The sequence below is a fragment of the Equus asinus genome, chromosome 21 (genome assembly GCF_041296235.1).
Source record: "Equus asinus isolate D_3611 breed Donkey chromosome 21, EquAss-T2T_v2, whole genome shotgun sequence".
Taxonomy (NCBI): domain Eukaryota; kingdom Metazoa; phylum Chordata; class Mammalia; order Perissodactyla; family Equidae; genus Equus; species Equus asinus.
Window position 1 is genome coordinate 24,346,850 of NC_091810.1, and position 21,702 is coordinate 24,368,551.

Below are 21,702 nucleotides of genomic sequence, written 5' to 3' on the forward strand. Positions count from 1 at the left end.
ACAATGAATTTTTTTTTAATTTTTTGATTTTTCCTTCTTCTCGCCAAAGCTCCGCAGTACATGGTTGTACATTTTAGTTGTGGGTCCTTCTAGTTGTGGCATGTGGGACACCACCCCAGCATGGCCGGACGAGCAGTGCCAGATCTGTGCCCAGAATCCGAACCCACGAAGCCTCAGGCCGCTGAAGCAGAGCACGCGAACCCAACCACTCGGCCAGGGGCCAGCCCCAAGGTACAATGAATTCTACCCCCTCTTTCTCTCTCATATAAACCTTGGTCTACATTTCACATTTTTCCCTTGGAATGGATTCCTAGATACCTTTAATAAGTTCGTTTAACCAGAGTTCGAGGTGGAGCCACTGATTTCCTGATTTCCATGTTATTACTATTCATATTTTCACCTATACTATTTGGCTAAACCCAGATTGTTTTGCTTCTTAAGGGATACAGGCAAATTTAATTTAACTTTTTAAAAAACTATTTTTGTGAATTCTTCCAGCATGTTCCATTGTAAATGTCTTTGGACATTTATAGTTTATTCGAAAGAAGAAAATTGTTGCCACAAAAAATAAACTATACACAGCCCTGCCTCTCTTGTTTTCCTCTGGGCTTATGCGGAAATAGGGCATGGAGACAAAATGTGCACATGTGTTTTTTTTGTTTTTTGAGGTTTTTTATTGGCCTAGTTAATAAAGGATCATATACCCAGGAAGATGGCATCCAGGGTAGAATCCGGGTCTAACTTTCTTTATATCCATCACAGTGCATAGTGCATAGGTGCATTCAATAAATATTTGCTGAGTAAATGAATGTAAGAAATATAGAGAATGTTAAAGCAGCTTTTCAGGCCAGAAATTACTGTCCTCACAATAATTAATAACTATTTTTAAGACTTCAATAGTGACAAATATGCTGCATCTAAAATTGGATGTGTAGGACTTTAAAGAATAGGCCAGATGGCTGATACTATATCTAAACTTTTCTGGGTGCTTATTAGCAAATAAATGGATCTCTTTCTTCCCTCTTCTGCTTTCTCTTTCCCCAAGAAAAATAATATTTTTCAGGTCATCCAATAACGATTGATCTGGTTTTATTTTAGCAACCAGTAAAATGGTTACCTTGGGAACCCCAATATGTGCACTGGCTGTCCTGGCACAGTACATAAACTGAGCCTTCTGAGAAGCCTCATTTAGGGTGCCCATGGTTTGTCATCTTGCAAATGGAGCCCCCGATCTCACCTGGCAACCGCCTCTCTGCGTCTGCTGTAGGAGACCTTGGCCCCTCTGCTCCTGCTTCTTCACTGGCTTCTCAGGGGCCATCATCACTCAGCCCCTTGGGTTAAGCCTGGAGGTCCCCTCTCAAAGGCAAGGACTACTACCTGGCTCAGAGACTTCATATATTATGCGCCATTCTTATCAATTCATACCCTATGCCATATTTTTTTAAAAGTCAGCTTTGCTAGTCAGTCACCTTGAAATTCCCCAGACAGAATTGGAACAAAGGACAGGAAAACACTACTAGGATTGCTTAAATTGATGCATACTGAGGCTCCATTGGGAACTGGGAGATGACAAGAGGGAGAAGGTCCTGTGGTGTGCTGCAGATCAACACAGCCACTGTCACAATTTGTTTGGATGAGTCCAGGCTACAGATGCCAGCAATTTCTCACACCCAGAAACTCTCCCACCCCCCAGCACACACATATTTACTTGAGGATGCAGGATGTGCGAACAAAGCAGAGAAGGGCTAAAGCATTCCCTAAGGACTGAGAATTGCTGCTAATGGTCAGCAGGCAGAGAGAGGCGTGTTCCTCATGCCCCATTTTTTTGTCAAATCATGTGCCTGGTGCTATGTAGGTGATAGAGGCACAAGAAATACTCCAGCTGAATGAAGCACATAAAGAAAATAGAAATGCGATGCTGTAGAGTGCCCACAGAAAACCTGATGACCTTGTCCTCCAGAGGCAAACGTTCATTTCTACTCCCGCGTGGAGCAAAACAACTTGAAAGAGAGTGAAAATGCAGATGAGACAGTTATCAGATAGTGACTATCTGGACAAGAGAGAGCCTTTTATTTGTCCGTTTAGTCCTGGGGAGTTTCAGTTAAGGCTCGTCCATAACTGCTCTCTTACCAATGTTCCTGGGGGTGTTCTTAGAGAAGCCCTGTTGCCGCCCCATTGTAAAGGAAACTGTCTGTGAGTTTTCAACCATTACAGCTGCGATGATGAAACGGTGAAGAAGAACTGCCTCTAAGTCAAAAAGTGCACCCAGAGATAAGCTTCATTTTCAATGCCCTGCGGCTGCTTCTGATGGCATGGCCACTGCACTTCTCAGTAAGTGGGGATACAAGGCTGATTCATCTCAGAGTGAGCAAATGCCTTTTTTCTGTGATAATACCTTGTGCTCCACCTCCTAATAATTTCATTACATGGGGGAGGGAGAGATTAGGAATAGCGAGAAATACTGATTTATAAATGTATGGCAAACTTTTAAATAAAGGGAAAGGGGAAACAACCCCCCACCCAACTCTATTATTAGCTGGGACAGAACTAATAATGGTGCTGTAAAACATGTACCGGACAGGTCACATCAATTCTGTGTGTAGCATTCTATTCTTGTGTATTGGCTGCATAACAGAGGTGTACAGAGCCATGGCAAGGTGAGTCATATTAAAATAATACCTATAGTTTTGTTGATGCTGTTATATCGAGACTGTTTTCTCACAGCTGTGGATACTTTAGGGATTAAAATGAAAGCATATATTCTGCCAAGATTTCTTAGAAAGTATGTGAGTTTAGGAAATAGGGTATAGGATATAATAAAATATCTTGGTGAGGAAGTTTCAGGGTTTATTAAGAAAATTACAACTTAAGTAACAGCAGCAAAAAAAGAGGCGATTGCATTGCATCTAACTGAAGGCAGACTGCTTTTTGTTTCTCCTAGGGGTTCTGGGATTTTAAAAATTGTTTAGTTTTATATAAAATGTACAAGAATTTGCTGAAATATCTCATTGAGTTTTATGTTCACTAATTTAATTATGTACCCAAAGCAAAATAAATATATTTCCATGTATACAGAGGAAATGGATGGGATGAAACAAACAAAAAAAATGGAAGAAGAAAGAGAAAGAAAAATCAGAATCTCTTAATACTTCATGAGCCTAAAACTCATAAACACATGAAAAGTGACCACTTTTATAGCCATATTATTAATACATTTGATACCCGATTTAATGAATTATCATGCCAAAGACTTCATTACCTGGTACAATTTCTATTTCATGTGAAAGGTTATGCCGTCCTTCATAGTTATCAAAAAATGTATTAACGTATGTTAAAAGTTTGCATTTTAAAACATAATAAAGCTTTGGAAATCAAATCACCTCATTTGTTTTCATTACTTGAAGTGCTGCTTGGGGAAATTTTTAGGCAAGCTACCAAATGTATCTCACCTTGCGCCAAACGGACCGGGCTTGTTACATGCTCCCAGCCTGCCGTGCACTGATCTAGCTTGTCCCTGTGCTAGGTTTTTCCCCACATAGCTTGACTTGGTAGGGGTGTGTATTAATTTGCCTCTACTCTATACAGGCCCAGGCACATTTAGCATCTGCCCTGTGCCTGATACTGTGCTAGGTGCTGGAGCTGCAACCACAGGCACAGACACGATGGACAGAGTGCTGGCGCTCTGCTACTGAGTACGGTCATCGGAAACTAGAGGATCGCCAGAGCCAGGTATGCCCAGGAATCGGGGAGCATGGATGTGGGATGACAAATCCCATCAGGCATGATTAGCTGGAAGATATTTAACCATTGGGAGAGTTGCAGCAAACTTCTTCCTCCATTGTCCAAATGCTCAGGGTGGCAGCACCATTTCTACCTTGCCTAAAGATTGTTTATGTCTGTGGCAACAATTTGAATCCATGAGTTATATTTTATGACTATTTTAGAAAATTAATCAGAAATCCAGCAGTATTTTAAAAAATTGCATGCATTATACATGTTCCTTATTACTCATTTATATTTTTAGGAACGTGCAGAGTTTTTCATTTGGGGGTAATGCAATGTACCTAGCTAAACATATCATTTGCATTTTACACCTTGGTTTATTTATTTATTCTTCATCCCTCAAGAGCTAGGTTTTATTGCTGATTACACTGTACAGGGAAAAAAAGAGGAAGTAAAAAGTAAACTCTTTACTTTTAAGGGCCTAATAGAGCATGAATCCTCTCAGTTGCTTTTCAATTTCTATGCACTGAAGTTGAGTCTGGAGTTGGGTGTCACCACAGCTGACTCAAAAGGCTCTAAAAATAGGCCTGCAAATACAACTTTGGTTATAAAACAAATGCCCCAGGCAGAAAAATAAGTTGAAACGAAAAAAGAGGGGAAAATATTTATAAGTCTGAACTTCAGTAGAATTTAACCAATTCTCAGGAACACTGGGGAAATCCATTGCCAATTGTCAAAATTTTACCCAACTTTCTAGAAACATCTGTACAGAAAGAGCTAGTGCTCCTATTGTCTCCCAAATTTCAAAGAATATGACATCTACCAGAAGCCAGATTCTCAGAAGACACTCGAGGAATTTTGAGTTGACTCAATGAAATGTCACATGAGCAGGTAGCCTATGATATCTCTAAGAGATTATTTCTGACCATTGTACATAGGCAATGCTTTTGCCGGTCTTTGCTTTGTTCCGCTTAATTTGAATCTTAACAATTTAATGGTTTTCTGCTGGATTTTAATTGGCAGCCATGAGATGAAGAATATTGTCATTTTGATATATGTTTTAAGCTAGTGAAGTAGCCCTATTCTTATACAATGAAATGATAAATATTGCCCAGTTGACATCTGTTTAACAGTATATCTTTGGATTAAAGAAATGGCCCAGGGGCCGGCCTGGTGGCGCAGTGGTTAAGGTCGCATGTTCTGCTTCGCTGGTTCGGATCCCGGGTGCGGACATGGCACCGCTTGGCATGCCATACTGTGGTAGGCATCCCACGTACAAAGTAGAGGAAGATGAGCACGGATGTTAGATCAGGGCCAGGCTTCCTCAGCAAAAAAGAGGAGGATTGGCAGTAGTTAGCTCAGGGCTAATCTTCCTCAAAAAAAAGAGAGAGAGATGGCCCAAAGAGATGTGAGCTGTTTTTCCAGCAGGCGAAATTGCTATGCCTGGGACCAGAAATATTAAGGTGCCAGGCGAAAGCCTGGAGGAAGTTTCAGGGAACAGAGCAGAGAGAGAACAGAATTATAGAAAATATGGGGTCAATTGCTGAAGCTTCGCTAATACCCAGCCTTGTGTGGATTTTCCTGACTCACAAAAATTGTCATTCTTGTTAATATTTAGACTCTTATTTGAGTATATTGTGTATTCTAAAGGACAACGAATTTTCTTTCAAAGGCATCATCATTTTTGACAGAATATATCACAATGAGATGTGAAAAGAATCATATGGTAGTTTTTTGACAAAAAAATTTAATCACTAAAAATTTTTGAATGATTGAATCTGAAAAATAGCTCTGTTTCCAGCACCTATAAAATCAAAATACATAATAAATTCTAAGGGAGAGTACTTGTAAAATATTCAATTATCTTCCCACCAAAATATTCAACAATTTCATTATGTCAACAGTTTAATTGCAAAGGTATGGTTATAACATATTACTTACTCTACTCGTCAGTAAAAGTCACTAGGAAATATCAATTTTGCAATTTTTTATGACCTAGGATTTATTTTTCTGACCTAGAATTCCTTCTATTAATGACAATTAATGCAAAGTTAGAACATATATATGGGCCGGCCCGGTGGCGCAGCGGTTAAGTTCACGCGTTCTGCTTCAGCAGCCCGGGGTTTGCCAGTTCAGATCCCCGGTGGGGACATGGCACCACTTGGCAAGCCATGCTATGGTAGGCATCCTACATATAAAGTGGAGGAAGACGGGCACGGATGTTAGCTCAGGGCCAATCTTCCTCAGCGAAAAAGAGGAGGATTGGCAGCAGTTAGCTCAGGGCTAATCTTCCTCAAAAAAAAAAAAAAAAAGAACATATGTAGTATTATTTTGGGAAATGATATCAAAGACATGACCTTCTTAACTTGAAGAGGAAGGCATCATTGTTGTTGTTTGTTAAAGATTTTTTTATCTGCCTCTCAGGCTCAGTACATAACTAATGCCTCCCTTTAATTCCTTAAAATTCTCACGTGTTGAAAATTTTAAAATACTAGAGTACCTGCTTTTATTGTCATTGTCATTTTAAAAAATTCTTTTTCTACATGGTGTAGAATCATCAGAGAGAAAGAAACACAATTATTCTTATGAAAAGTGGTATAATTCTGATTAGCAATATCTAAGTTGATTTGAAAAAGGAATTGATTTATATGCTGTTTCTGTCTTCTATGTTGTAGCATTATCCAATTTCATTAGTGAGTTAAGCAGTGATAGTAGTAACTTAAGTAGTAAGTTAGTCAAGTAGTTAGTTAAGAATTAATAATGAAGTTGAGTGTTTTTTGCTATTTCCTAAAGGTACCCATTTAGCCGATGTCTGTCCTCTGTGGTTCTATCAAAATTATATTTGGAAAATACCAAGCCATTTAAATAAATTTTTAAACTGGAAATTGTGTCATTTAAATTAGTACAGAACATAGGTTCTGCTGTTGGAAGATCTGAGATTGGTCCAGGTTCCATCATTTACTAGCTGCTTAATCTTTGGCAAATTCTGTAACCTTTCAGCCTCCTTTTCGTCACTGTAAATTGGATAATAACCATGTGTGCCACACAGCAAATCACTGGGGGAGAGCACATGAGAGACAATAGGAAGAACTGGTTTGTAAAAGTGAGGGCAGCACACAACAGGAGGAAGCTATGCCTATTATTTGTTCGTTAAAATTAAGTTCACATGAGAAATGCCTTTCAAAATTTTCAGAGGAAACACTCAAGATTTCTAATCTACAATTCCCAGAAAGAGATCCTCAACTCTCTTCTTTGACGTGTGAAACAAGATGCTGCCATGATTTATCCACTTTTTCACACTGGCCTCACAGAATTAGAACATTTCTATTCAAGACTCATTTTTATTGTCTGATTATTTAAGTAGGTAGACATATTATTTTTATTTTCTCCAGGCTCATAACTATGTTTTCTATTCCTTTTATAGTCTGCTCGCATTTGGGTTCACCAAAAAATTCAGCCTCTCCAAAGTTCAAAGTACCACAAATTTATTCTGGCTTTGTGATACAAAGTTTCTCTTTCCCACCTTGAAATTGTTTTAAATTTATGTTTCTTGTCATCGTAGGGGAGGCAGAAATATTCCTCCACCTCCCTAGGTTCTTCTGACCGGTCCAAGAATTAAACTGACAGGAGACAGAGTGACAGGAGAAAATCTAACTACTTTAATAACGTGTATACATGGGGGAAACCCAGGAAAACTCAACTAACTCGCCGAAGTGGCTGAAGCCACCACCTTAGATACCATCACCAGCTAAAGACAAAGGAGGACTAGTGGTTCCGGACTTCAAAGGGGCGGAAGCCAATTCACATGGAAATGGAAAGCAAATGCTTAGTAAATGGATGCTTGCGGTGCCTTGCAGAGACAATGGGACATGGAGAGGACTTAGATTGAAGGGCCTTGCTGGGTTCCTCCCTGTCCACCACACCAGTTCATATTATAGTTCTCTATGGTGACAGACCTTCCTGGAACAGGCCTTCTATCTTAAATTCTTTTAAGCAATCAGGGGGAAAATAAAACATATCTTCCTGAGTCTTTTGTTCTTAAAAATAATCAGGCATAAGAGACCCAATTTGGAGTAGCAAATTCTGCTCCCCTGCATCATATTGGCTCCTATTTAAATACTCAGTTATGGAAATGGTAATGATGTTTATTCTCAATTTGATTAACTGTGGCTAGAAGTTTTACTGTTCAAAAATCGGCTCTGGTCTCCGGCTGAACACCAATTCTCTGCTTCTTACTTTCCTCTTGCCTGGCTTTGCACATGCTGTGCATGCCACCAGGAATGCCTTTCCTCACTTGCATGTGTGTCAAGAACTCTAGTTCCTCCTTTAGGAGTCAATTCAGAAGTCTCTTTGATCCTCCTGTGCCCTACACACTCTTTTATTGCAACAGTTTTTAGACTGGACTACAATGATTGATTTACTTTTCATTCTGCCCCTCAGACTGTGGATCGACATTTGAAAGACAGAATCCAAGATTTGTTCATATTTGTATTTCTAGCATGTAACAGACCGTTCAGAAATGTCTGTTAAATGGCCAAATGACCACATCTTACTTTAGAAAGCAGCTGTCAGTTTTTCTTAAAAATGGCAGCAGGTGGCGATTTTGATCTTCATCTTTCTGTTTTCCATAGGATGTGATCACCATGGCACCCACATTACTGATTCTTTTGTGGGCCACAGGGATACTGCAAGTAGATTTACTTCCTGATAAAAAACGTAAGTGCCATCTATTAAATTTAATAATGTTTCTTGGGGAAAAAAAACACATTACAAAAATGATAGTATTATTTTCTCCTAAATGATCCCTCATTTGGCAGTTACACATGGATTTTTAAAAAGGGATAGGCTATCATCAGAATACAAACTCTTTAAACACGCTATATTTTAAGAAAGGTAAGTTGGCCAAAATGCAAATTTTATGCTACAATGGGAAGTCATATGCCAAGTGTGGTTGTATGAGTGCTATGGAATGACACTGGAGCTGGTGGCCACAATTGGAGTATATTGCCATGCAAGGAAATACGTAGAAGGCCTCACGACTAAAGAATAAAAAATTTCCACTATGTTTGGTTCAGAAACTTGATCATCTATGTGTTTGGTGTGATGACAGAGTCTAAGAAAAGAAAACTGTCACATGGTCCCCATCTAACTTTGCCTAAGAGAACTGTCTATGATAATGGCAATGTTCTATATCTGCACTGTCAAATGCAGTGGTCACTAGCCATCAGTGACTACTGAGCACTCGAAATGTGGCTCATGCAACTAAGGCGGTGAACATTTGATTTTATTTAAATTAATTTAAATTTAAATAGCCATATGTGGCCAATGGCTACCATAGTGGACAGTGCAGTACAGACAGAGCTCTAGAAGTCTGCATGTGCAGGTGTGGATGTGGAGTTGTGGAAGGCTGGGAAGGCTGTCAAATATTAAACATCAGCGGAAACATCCTGACCACATAGTAAGTGAGTCAAAGGAGGTTTCATAATTGTGTGTACAATATTGTCCTTATATTAGAAAAAAATGTAAAAAGTTGTGTAAACATATGTCCAGGAAAAAAAGATGATGAATATATCACGTATTAATGCCATTCTCAGTGGTAGGATTGTGGGTAGATTTCTTTTCTTTTTTTGCTCATCTATGCTTTCCAACATTTCTAAAATGAATAGGCATTGATTTTGTAATTTAAATAAAAGCTTTTATTTTGAAGGCAAAGTTAGAGAGTGGTTAATTAGGGGGAAAACACCCTTTTCTTTCTGTAAATGCCTTTATAAGTAGTTTTACTCAGAAATTTTTTTGACTTTGAATTGTAATAACACATAAATCCATTTTGTGTCATGAACCAGTACACATAGAAATATATAATGGAAACAAGGTTTATGAAACAATACTTGTTATATTCCATGCATGCTGGTATATTCTATTCTATTTTCTTCCCTGTCATTAAAAAAAAAAATTGCTAGTCACCACCCAATAAATTATCACAGCCATTTATGGATAATGACCCTCAGTTTGAAAACTATGGTTATAGCGAATAAAGATATAGTAAAATATTCATATTTCAACAAAAATCCTGTAGATGTTATAGGCAAGCACCTGGGCAAGGTAAAACAAGATAAGGAGTTAAAAGCAGTTTTAAAGAAACTTCTTCCAAAATTGTTTCAGTATGATATGTTCTAATAGCAAATAAATACTATACTACCATACCGAATAAAATGCTATACTGCACAATTAAATATTTAAAAAATTTAAAAAGTGCTGCCTGTGCACAATTGAACATTGTATTGCTTCTTTTGATTGACAGTTGTGCTTCTCCCGCCTGTCAATTTCACCATTGAAGTTTCCGGTTTATCTCAAGCTCTTTTACGTTGGGAACCAAATCCTGATCAAGAAGGAAGGAACGTTAAGTTGGGATATCGTGTGAAAATAAGTGCTCCACAAGAAGAAGACGTAAGTGTTTATTCTGATGGCAATCCTTATTTAGAGTAAATTTTAATTTTGACTGCATTTTACTTATCAAGGGAAGTTTTAGCTCAAAAAAAGGAAACAGCTAAAGGGCTTTTTCTTACGTCCCCAGTAAAGTAGTGTCTCTGGTTGAAATGGCTGTGAATAGTGCTATGCACGTCGCTTAGCATGAAACAACAGTATAGAACATTTTAAATTTGGGACAATTCTTTTGATTAAAAAACAAACTTTAGTGACTTCTGAGGTACAATGGATTAGGTATTCATTTCAATGTTTCCTCTGAAATAGCCAAAAGAAGAGAAGAGAAGAGCTGAGTAAAATGGGAGGAGGGCAGATGCCAAGTCAGAGTGGCCAAGTTCGAATCCAGTTCAGCCACTTCTTCCATTTGTAATCTTGGACCCATCACTTAACCCCTCACGCCCCAGGCTCACCGGGGGATGTGTTAAAGTGCCTGATTCCTTGTAGGTGGGCAAGAAAATTAAACAAAGGGAGAAGCGATTAGTATCAACGATTTTTTGGTCAAGATGGAACTCTAGAGAATTTTCTGTCAAAAAGTTACCTCTGGGGAGGAGACTGGAACTAGAGATGGTGGTCAAAGGGAATTTGAGCCTTAATTATAATATTTTCTTTGTTTTTCTAAGAATGTGCTCATGTATCACTGAAGAATTAAGTATTTTGTTATTATTTATTGGTTTTTTAAAAACATGTCCAAATACTAAAATTGGGTAATTTATTTATTTTTTAAAACCACTTTATTGAGGTATGACTGATGTGTACAAGGTTGTACATGTTTAATGTATACAACTCAATGAGTTTAGGAGTATATGTATATATATATCTGTGAAACTGTGAGGTTAACTATTTTCTAGCAAAAAATTTCATTGCATTTTATGTGCCATTTAAAAAGTGGAAGAAAATACATATTTGATTAAAGTAGGTCTTTTAAGGCTATTTCCCTTTTACATATCATGACTTGTGGGTTTTATTTTTAGTATGAAACCAGGAGCACTGAAAGCAAACGTGTAACCATCCTTCACAAAGGCTTTTCAGCAAGTGTGCAGACCATCCTGTGGACCGACCCCTCCCTCCCAGCAAGCAGCTGGGTTTCTGCTGATCTTGAAGCCCCAGCAGGTAAGGCACGCCTCTAAAAGTCCAGTTTTATATTTCAGACTTTGCAGATATGGGAAAGTCAAAAAACTAACAACTCGCTTTTCTTTTCTCTAGTCGGTCACCAGCTCCTGCCCCATATCCTTCCACCTCATGAACATCCTCACCAAGGCTTTTATCACTCCCTGTTGTCATAACCCATCCAATTCCATCTGGCACGTCTCTGCAAACATCACGCACGCTTCTCACTCTCCTGCTCAGAAGCCACAGGGTCATAAACAAAATCTGGGCCCATCAGGTCCCTCATAATTGGGTTCTAAGCCATCTTTCCAACTACACCCTACTTGAGTCCTCTGCTGTCTCAGATGGATCTAACCATGATCCCCACACACCAGCACGCTCCTGCCTCGGAGACCTTGCTTTCCTGGGCTCATCTCCTCTGCCTGCTTTTCTGAATCCTTCCCATATGTCAAAGCCCAGATCAAGTCGTACACCCTCTGTAAAGCCCTTTTTTTTCTCGTCCTATACTCTGAAGGGTGCTCTTCCTCCTCAGAACTCATTCATGGGCTGTGCTACTCATTTGGCACATACAACATTATATTATTTATCTTTCACAAATAAATAGATTTTTACGCCGCCCTTCCCAACTCTAAGTTCTTTAGGGCAAGGGACGATGTCTCATGCTATGTTGCACCGAGCATAACAAGCTGTACATGCTTTAGGCATAGTATTCCCTCATGTTGAGTTTGTGGATTTGTTTCCAGTTCTGTAGTTTCTCATACCAAATTGAAGAAAACTTTGCTGACAGTTCACAGAAGCCACCACAGTGAACAACCTAACAGCCATGGGGAAAGAAGACAACATTCACGGTCTCTATACTGTCCTTCAGGGGAAATTTGGGGATTCTAATGCTTAGAACTAGTGACGCTTCTGATTAAACACTTAGACATACATACAATAGGGAAAGAAAAGAGGAGGAGCAGACCTCCAAGTCCTGGGATTTGTGAGTGCACCTAATGACAATTACCTTGGCCAGTCTGGCCCCTGAGTAATTGTCAAGCCATTCTCTTGTCACACCACTGGATGGAAAGGCCACGGCTCTCGAATTGTGTTGGTGACTAAGAACAGTATTGTAAAGATCAAAGATCATCCTATTTACTCATTCTAACACATTATCTAGATCCTATAGCAGCCAATTTATGATGGGCTTGATCCCAAGTACACAGACAATCCAAGGTGGCCACAAGATCACAAATACAGGTCATTGAGGGCCTTACATTAAACCACTTTTCCACCTCTCTGTAATGAATTATGGGAGCGTACCTGTAACGTACCTTTCGGAATTACATTTCTGCAATCCTAATTATTCTCTGAGCGTGCCAATACAGATTGACACTAATGAAAAATTAATTATTTCTGCCTTGAATCAAACTGAATTCATACCAAATAATTCCATGGAAGGGACCTGGGAGACAAGCTGACTTCAGGAAACTCTAAACTATACTTGGACATGGACCATCCGGTCATTTAGTACACGGACAGTGCATTCAGTACAGGCCTGTATATAGATATGGGTTTATATATTTATATATGTGGATATATATATATAAACAAACATATCCAGGAGTGCATGGTGATAATGCAAAGGATCCAGTCTTTCTTTTGTCTTTAACTTCTCTACAGACAACAAAAGGGTCTCTTCCTCTCCCCCTTGAATGACACTGGCTGACAGTGATAAATATGATCTTATAACTGACTTAAACTAAGCTAAAATGACTCCCTTCTATCATTCAAGGTTGAGTCTAAAGGCTCCCACTTTGATGAGGTCCTCCCTGACCCTCGGCCCAAAGTGCTTTTTCCCCCTCTGAGCAACCACAGGGCCAGTGTTCCCACAATGTGTTCTGAAGAGCACTCATTAGCATGGTGACAAGGGGGTTGAAATAAAAACAAGGCTTTCCAGTCAATTAACCTTGGGAAATCCTGGGTGAAATGAACGGAACAGGTTCCGTTGAAAATCTCAAGATTTCCTTAATGTCCTTGCATACTAAAGAGGACTTTAATGTGCTAGTGTGTGTTCAGTCTCCAAAGAAGAAGTATTATTTTACAGTATTGCCAAGATTCATTTCCTTCTGAGCAGCAATCTGTGTTTTTCATGACTCATTTGGGTACAACCTAATGAATCATACAGTTCTAGGATGGAAAGTGGCATTGGACACCTTCCTCCACCCACTCTGTCGTTTACAGCTGGGAAAACTGAGGCCCAGAGCAGTAGGGTGCAAGGTGTCACAGCTAGTTATTGACAAATGTGGCACCAGAACACCACAGCTGCTGGACACCAAGCTCTGAGTGACAACGTATTGTACTGCTCTTGAACTTTGATTCATGTTTGTCACACACAACTATCCCCCCCCTCCAAAAGTAGCTGGAAAGCCCTTTGATGTCAGAAACTACAATTTTGTCATCCTACCTTCATCCCCCAGTAAGTTGGCCCTTTGCAAATAGTAGGTTTCTACAAATATGTGATGATGATTAATTTTTGATGAGACAAGATGCTGCCAATCACTACAGTTTCAAAGGAAGTAGAAAATTCAGAAGTTATCATGGCAATGTTTTGTTCTTTTTATTTTTGATCATCTAGGGTCTCCTGGAACCTCAGTTGTGAATTTAACTTGCACCACAAACACTGCAGCAAATAATTATACAGATTTAAGGCCATACCAAGTTTCTCTTCACTGCACCTGGCTTGTTGGCAAGGAGGCTCCTGAGGATACACAGTATTTCCTCTACTATAGGTTAGTACCTATTTTTACTTATGCAAATGGGTTGTTTCCTCCAACCTTAAAAACCTATGAATGTTCCAATTTAGGTATGGCTCTCAGACCGAAGAATGTCAAGAATACAGCAAAGACACACTGAAGAGAAATATTGCATGCTGGTTTCCAAGGACTTTTATCAATAGCAAAGGGCGTGACTCGCTTGCAGTGTATGTTAACGGCTCAAGCAAGCATGCTGTCATCAAGCCATTTGATCAGCTGTTTGCTCTTCACGCAATTGGTAAGATAGACTTAAAGCTGAAATAACCAAATTGCAAAATCTCGGCATTGGAAGAAATTGTAAAGATCACCTAGTTTGACTACAGTTCTGCTGCTAAGTGATCGTCCAACCTCTGCTTAAAAAACACAGGGGCAAGGTTTGCAACCTCAGCACTACTGATATTTTTGGCCAGAGAGCACTGTGTTGTGGAGGCTGTCCCGTGCCTTGTAGGATGCTGATCAACATCCCTGGCCTCTACCTACAAGATGCCAGTAGCACCCTCCCACCACTTGTGACAACAAAAATGTCTCCAGACATTTCCAAATGTCCCTTGAGGGATAAAATCTCCCCCAGTTGAAAATCACTGCCCCAAGGAAAGTGAACTCACTGCTGAAGGGAGCCCATTTCATCTCTCAGCAGCTCTCACTGCTTTCATGAAATTTCTGCCCATGGATCCTGTGATGGATTGGTAGCACCCCCAAACAATTCTGACCCTTTTCCCCACAAGATGGTCTCTCAGCCATCCAAAGGAAGCCAGGTTTCCCATCCTGAGATTTCTCTTCCCCAAGCTACTGGCCCTCAAGTCCTCATGCATTCTTCTTATCTTCCTTTGCCATTTGGGTCTGTCTCCTCTGGATGTTTTTGAGTTAAAATGTCTCTCTCAGCATGTGATTTTCAGATCTAAATATATTATTGAAGGTTTCATTTTCTCAGTTCTCAAAATATAAGATATTTTCCTTTATCATAGATACTTATATTAATGAAACTCTTCAGTGCCTTTCACATAGCATTCTTGGTTATTAACTCTCAAGATTTCAGTGGTGGCATGGTTATCAGGCTGAGCTGTGGAGCCAGGCTGCCTGGACTTGGATCCTGGCTCCTCCACTGACTTGGTGACTTTAGATAAGCTGGTCATTCCTCAGTTCCTCAGTCTTATGTGAAAAATGGGGAGAAACTAATACTTCTTATAAAGTTTTTTTGACAATTAACTATGTTAGTAATTATAAAGTTCTTAGAACAGTGCTGGGTATAAGTACCCAATAAATGTGCAAAATGCTATTATTTAAAGGACATGATTTGGCTTGTGGCACATCTAGATCTATATCAAATGGAGTATAACTTTGTTTAAAGAGCTACCCAGTGCTTACTAAAGAGGTTATTCAGTTCTCTTCGATAGTATATTTCTTAAATGACCTAAAAATGTCACTTTCATGAAAATAGGTAATAAAAAATGCTGAGGTGATCCTGGAAAACAATGATATTAATATAAAAGTGGACACAAACTTGTACAGACCACAGGAATTCATTTTCTTATGTGATTTCCATTTTGTTGAGACTAATTCCTCAGATTACTAAAAGAAATAAATACTTTTCTTGGTTAAATATTTTCTGCTTAGGGAACGGCAGTCTCTGGAGCCACTGGGTCCCATTCTGAGCTTATTCCTATGATTCATTAACTGTGAGATCTAAGTCATATGACCTAAGACAAGAACACTCCCCTAAAAATAGTTTCCACCCGTATCACATGGCCATAAGACAATCAAGCGAGAAGCTCTAAGAGGAAAGAACTGTAGAGTTATAAGCAAAGACAAATTTAGCCCAATCCATTCTTTTTATGCAAGACAAAACTAAAGCTTTCTACTCTATCCCCTAAACAAACCAAAATAAGACACACAAAACAAAATGAAACAAAAACTTGGAGCCCAGAAAGGGGAAACGATTACCCAGGGCCACACACCTGCTCAGTAGAAGCAGGGCTGGGTAGGAGCTGCAGGGCAATTTCTCTCCAGGATCAGGTTTATTCTAGGCTTAGATCCACTTGAGAAGTAAAAAGGGATGGTGGGGTGGGTCTTGCAATGAGCTGACAGGGGAAGGGATTCAACCATTCAATGCCATTTGGAGTAGGAATCTTTGAATGTTATCGCTGGGATCACTTCTTCAGTGCTACAAGACGGGAGTCATATGTGAGGCACTGGAGTCCTGTGGCTTGGAGATCAGTTAATTAAATCCTGAGGGTAAATACTTGAGAAGACCATATCTTAGAAATGCCTTGAATCTGAGTGGATTGGATTTATCAGCTCCTATAGCTGACCTCTCATTCTCTAACCTAGATCGAGTAAATCCTCCAGTGAACATCACAGCACAGATTGAAGGAACCTCTCTCTCTATCCAATGGGAGAAACCAGTTTCTGCCTTTCCAATCCATTGCTTTGACTATGAAGTGAAAATTTACAACACAAGGAAGGGTTATGTTCAGGTAATTCTTCAGATCATTCCAATATTCGATGACAGCATTCTTTTAGAAATATTTCTTTTTCTTGTTCTTCTCCGATGAATTTTATTAAAAACGACCCTCCCCAATTTCCTCCTAAAATCTAGTAAAAGCTAACCTTCTCTTTGTCTCTTTGCATTTGTCTATCGCTCGCCATAGTTTGCTTGTCCCAAATTTCAATTCCTCTGCTATTCCTGAATGAACTCATCATTTTTTTGAGTTTGCCTCAGTTTACTTCTTTTTTTTCAGTTTTTGTTTTTATTGAGGCAACATTGGTTTATAACATACACATTTCAGGTGTGCATCATTATATTTCTACTTCTGTAGCGACTACATTGTGTTCACCACCAAAAGTCTAGTTGCCATCCGTCACTGTACTCATAAACCCCTTTACCCCTTTTGCCCTCCACCCATCCCTCTTCCCTTCTGGTAGCCATGAATCTGTTCTCTGTATCTACATGTTTATTTGTTTATTTTCCACATATGTGTGAAATCATACGGTGTTTGTCTTTCTCTGTCTGACTTATTTCTACTTAGTTTAATACTCTCAAGTTCTATCTGTGTTGTTGCAAATGGCAAGATTTAATCTTTTTTTTTTTTTATCTGAGTAGTATTCCATTGTATATATTGATCACATCTTCTTTATCCATTTATCTGTTGGTGGGCACTTAGGTTGTTTCCAAATCTTGGCTATCTTGAATAACACTACAGTGAACATAGGGGTGCTTACATCTTTTTGAATTAGTGTTTTCATGTTCTTTGGATAAATACCCAGAAGTGGAATAGAAACATTTTTAAATTACCTTCAGTGACTGCTCTGGTTGCAGCTTGGATCTAACAAGGTCAAAGTTAACTTACATCTACCCAGGTTTTATGAAAATAAACCAAACTTTACTGGCCTTGTGTCTTGAAAGGGCATACTTTGGCTTGAAAATAATACAAAGGATCAGATAAAAATTGTAAAATGGTGCAGCCACTATGGAAAACAGTATGGCAGTGTCTCAAAAAATTAAAAATAGAGTTATCATATGATCCAACAATTCTACTTCTTGGTATATATCCCAAAGAATTGAAAGCAGGGTCTCAAAGAGAGAAATTTATACATCCATGTTCATAGCAGCATTATGCACAATATCCAAAAAGAGGAAACAACCCAAGTGCCCATCGACAGATGAATGGGTAAACAAAATGTGGTATACACATACGATACAATATTATTAAAAAGGAAGAGAATTCTGACACATACAATAACATAGATGAACCTTGAGGGCAATAAACTAAGTGAAATAAGCAAAAAGATAAATACTGCATGATTCCACTTATATGAGATATGAAGAGTAGTCATATTCATGGAGACAGGAATATAGAATGGTGGTTGCCAGGGAGAAGAGGGGGATGGGGAGTTGTTCTTTAATGGGTGCAGTTTCAGTTTTACAAGATGAAAAGAGTGCTGGAGATTAGTTACACAACAATGTGAATGTACTTGCCACTACCAAATTGTACACTTAAAAATAGTTGAGATGGTAAAGTTCATGTTATGGGTATTTCACCACAACTTTAAGAAACTCATTAGCACTAATGGACAACAAGGGGAAAGGAACTGTGAAGAAAGCCAACATTTATTGAGCATCAAACTGTGTGTCAAGCTTTATTATGCTAGTTTATTCTATTGTCATAGTGACCCTGTTATGTAATTATTCTTATTTTACAGGAGAATGAGGCACAGAGAGACTAAATGATTTGCCCAAAGTCACAAAGCTGGAAAAATATAGGGAAGTCAGCATTCAAACTCATGTCTTACTGATAGTAGGTATAGCAAATTCAGTTTGATTCAATTTGACTCAACAAATATTTACAACTTGGCTTCTTTGTGGAGGATAGAAAGATAAATAAGACACTGTGGCTATCAGGGGACCTCGTCTATCGGACACACTTACCTAGCCTCAGAGTTGCCTTACCACACTAAAGGCCCACAGAGGTACAAAGGAAGGAGTGGGCATGGCAACCTGTCAGGGCCTCCAGAGAAATGAATTGAATGAAACTTTGAAAGATGAATAGGAATTTGCTTGGTGAAAGAAGAGGAGGACTTTTTTAGCCGGTGCTTCCCAAAATACCTATTGCAAAAGACTGGCTTTCCTTTTTAAATTTCTAATCCACTAGAGATTGGTACTTTTGTAAAATAAAATGCAAATGATTTGTTAGAAAAATCAAATATACCTACAGACAAGCCCAATGATCGCAGACTTGGAGGTCATGGCAATGTCAAATTCCTTTGAAACCTGAATTATAGTCTGTATTTACCTCATCTCGGGTCAGTAATAAACGGCTTCTGACCCACACCAGTCTGCCAACCACACTTGAATCGTGGGGGGTCTAGGCAGAAGGAATAACTCAAAGACTTGAGAGAGCGTGGTTCCTTCAGCCAAGCGGCAGTGATTTAGTCAGCCTGGACGGAAGGCCAACATTGGGATCATAACTCTAGATCCGATACTGGGACTTCTCCCACAATGACTCCAAAATGCAAGATTTTGTTAAAAAAAAAAAAAAAGAAATGCCTCCTCTTTTTAAAACCATGCCATGGGCAGTGGAAGCAACTGTCAGGTTTTACTCAATATGGAAATATCACCACGTCTGCAGAATTGAAGAATAATTTTGGTAGCAGCATGAAAGCTGGATGTGGGTGGGGAGAGGTCATCTGGAAATAGGGATATCAGTTAATGGCTACTGCAATTGTCCAAGCAAAAGATGATGAGATCTAAAATGGGGAGAGGTCATGGGGCAGGGGTAAGGAAGGGAGAAACACATCCAAGACTATGTAAGATGCAGGTGTCAGGACATATCTCTTGTTTGGAGCACAGAGGACTAGCTGGATAGTGGTGACACTAACCAGTAGAAGGAATATATGAGAAGGTCTTGTTTGTGAGAAAATAGCCACATTTCAACACTAGACAATGTTAGCCTAAGTTGCCTGTGGCAAACTAGTATTTACTGAGCACATATTATTGGATTGGTCCATCCAAAACTGCTATTTTTGCAGATCAAAGATGGGTTGAATATTAGCAGTTTTCATGATTCAACCTAATGTATCCTCAAGCTTGGGCTTTACAAAGATAATTCCATTTAACTGGATAATCCGTGAGTTAGTATTGTTATTCCTATTTTACAGATGAGAAAACTGAGGCTCAGAGAGGTCAGGGAATTTACCCTGCAGTTAGCTGGAGGAAGAGCTAGGATTCAAACCCCGCCCTTTCTAGATTCAAGGTCTCTGCTGCTTCTACTTCCCTATGTACCCCCTCACCCCGCATCCCCCAGCTCCAGTTATTTGAGACATATCTGTGCATCAAGGATCAGCAACCTTTTTTGTAAAGACTCAGATATTGTAGGCTTTGCAGGCCATACCATTTCTGTCACAATTACTTGGCTCTGCCATCATGGAACAAAAGCAGCCAGAGATGACACATAAGCAAACAGGTGTGAGCGTGTTCCAGGAAAACTTGATTTGTGGATACCGAAATTTCAATTTCATGTAACTTTCGTGTGTTATGAAATATTATTGTTTTGATATTTTTCAATCATTTAAAAATATGTAAACCATTCTTCGCTTGCAGGCCCTACAAAAACCGGCAGCAGGCCAGACTGCTCCACAGACTGTAGTCTGCTGATGTCTGCTGAATACTATGAAACCAAGTGATATTGTCTAGTAACTTGACTACAGAATAGGGAGGGACAAGATGCGGAGGATTATGCATTCTGCTCTTAGCCACTCCAGTCTTTCAATCTGGAAACATTAATTGGACCTGGATGGATCATCTAGATCTTATGATTGCCCATTTTTAAAATTTTGGTTACATGATAGCTTTGCCCTAAAGGGTGACTGCCAACACTCCCACACCAAAGCAGTCTAGAATAATCAATGTGTTTCCTATTGATTTTAAATGAGTCACTGAACAGTGAGGCACATTATTTATACATGACCTCCCATTCCAATAATTGGCGTTACTTAAATTATGTCTCCCGAGATTCTTATAATGCTAATTTTTTCCCATTTAGACAGAAAAAATGACGACCAATGCATTCACCTCAATAATTGATGATATTTCTAAGTATTCCATTCAAGTGAGAGCAGCAGTTCGTTCCGTGTGCAGAGCGATGGGGCTCTGGAGCGAGTGGAGTCAGCCTATTTATGTGGGTAAGTGTCTTGTGATTATTTTAAAACAAACCAGCTAAACAAAGCAATTTTAAAACAGATAATCCTGGAAAGTATACACATTCATTTGTGGGTCTTGAAATGCTTTCACATCTCTGCTAAGCCTCTTCATGTCAGTCTACTGCCTTTTTGAACAGAGATGGATTTACTGAGAAGCCAATGAAGATAAGGCAAGCTAGCTTGAGCCTTTTCCAAGGCCCTGTACCTCTTTTTTTTTTTTCAGATTATCTGATTCTACTTCTATTCAATCTTTAATAATTAAATTTTTTATTTTGAGGTAATGTAGACTCACATGCAGTTGTAAGACATAATACAGAGAGAGCCTGTGTGGCTTTCTCCCAGTTTCCCCCAAGGGTAACGTCTTGCAAAACTATCGTATAATATTGCAACCAGAAAATTACCATTGATATAATCCACTGATCTTATTCAGATTTCATCAATTCGGTATGTACTCATTTGTGTGTGTTTACTTCTATGCAATTTTATCACGTGTAGGTTCATGTATCCATCACATGAGGATCCCTCCTGTTACCCTTTTATAAACACAGTCATCTCTCTCTCCCTCTCCTCCATTCCAAACCCATCACAACTACTAATCCATTCTCCATTTCTATAATTTTCCATACGGGATTTTGAATTCATACTTTTGTTTATTTTCTTAAAGAAGATTCCAAAGTTGAATAAGCTTCGGGGCCCACAAAATCTGGATCCATCCCTGGGTCTTCAGCATAACAGACACAGAGGATCAAAAGGATTGGGGATCACCAGGGCACCTGCGTTGGTTCTGCAGCTGTTTTTATTTGACCAAATTGCCCAGTTTATGTAGCAAATAAAATGATCGTTGCATCTGTCAGTGGGATCTGTGAAGGGTAATGAAGTACCCAATGGAGGCTTTGGA

General features: G+C 39.2%; 1 protein-coding gene across 2 annotated transcripts in view; it reads left to right on the top strand.

The window, feature by feature from the left end:
• The first annotated feature begins 2,099 nt into the window (after window positions 1-2,099).
• IL5RA (interleukin 5 receptor subunit alpha) overlaps window positions 2,100-21,702 on the top strand; it is a 38,766-nt gene continuing 19,163 nt past the window's right edge. Inside the window, exons 1-10 of one of the 2 annotated variants that reach the window (XM_044755038.2) lie at window positions 2,198-2,331; window positions 3,586-3,729; window positions 8,355-8,439; window positions 10,025-10,170; window positions 11,178-11,316; window positions 13,931-14,084; window positions 14,159-14,346; window positions 16,437-16,582; window positions 20,648-20,786; window positions 21,469-21,656. In XM_044755038.2, coding sequence (XP_044610973.1) covers window positions 8,367-8,439; window positions 10,025-10,170; window positions 11,178-11,316; window positions 13,931-14,084; window positions 14,159-14,346; window positions 16,437-16,582; window positions 20,648-20,786; window positions 21,469-21,488 — 1,005 coding nt within the window. In that variant the 5' untranslated portion in view covers window positions 2,198-2,331; window positions 3,586-3,729; window positions 8,355-8,366 and the 3' untranslated portion in view covers window positions 21,489-21,656. Of the gene's footprint in view, window positions 2,332-3,585; window positions 3,730-8,354; window positions 8,440-10,024; window positions 10,171-11,177; window positions 11,317-13,930; window positions 14,085-14,158; window positions 14,347-16,436; window positions 16,583-20,647; window positions 20,787-21,468; window positions 21,657-21,702 lie in introns of those variants that run through there. The other variant, XM_014868410.3, reaches the window with a different exon arrangement.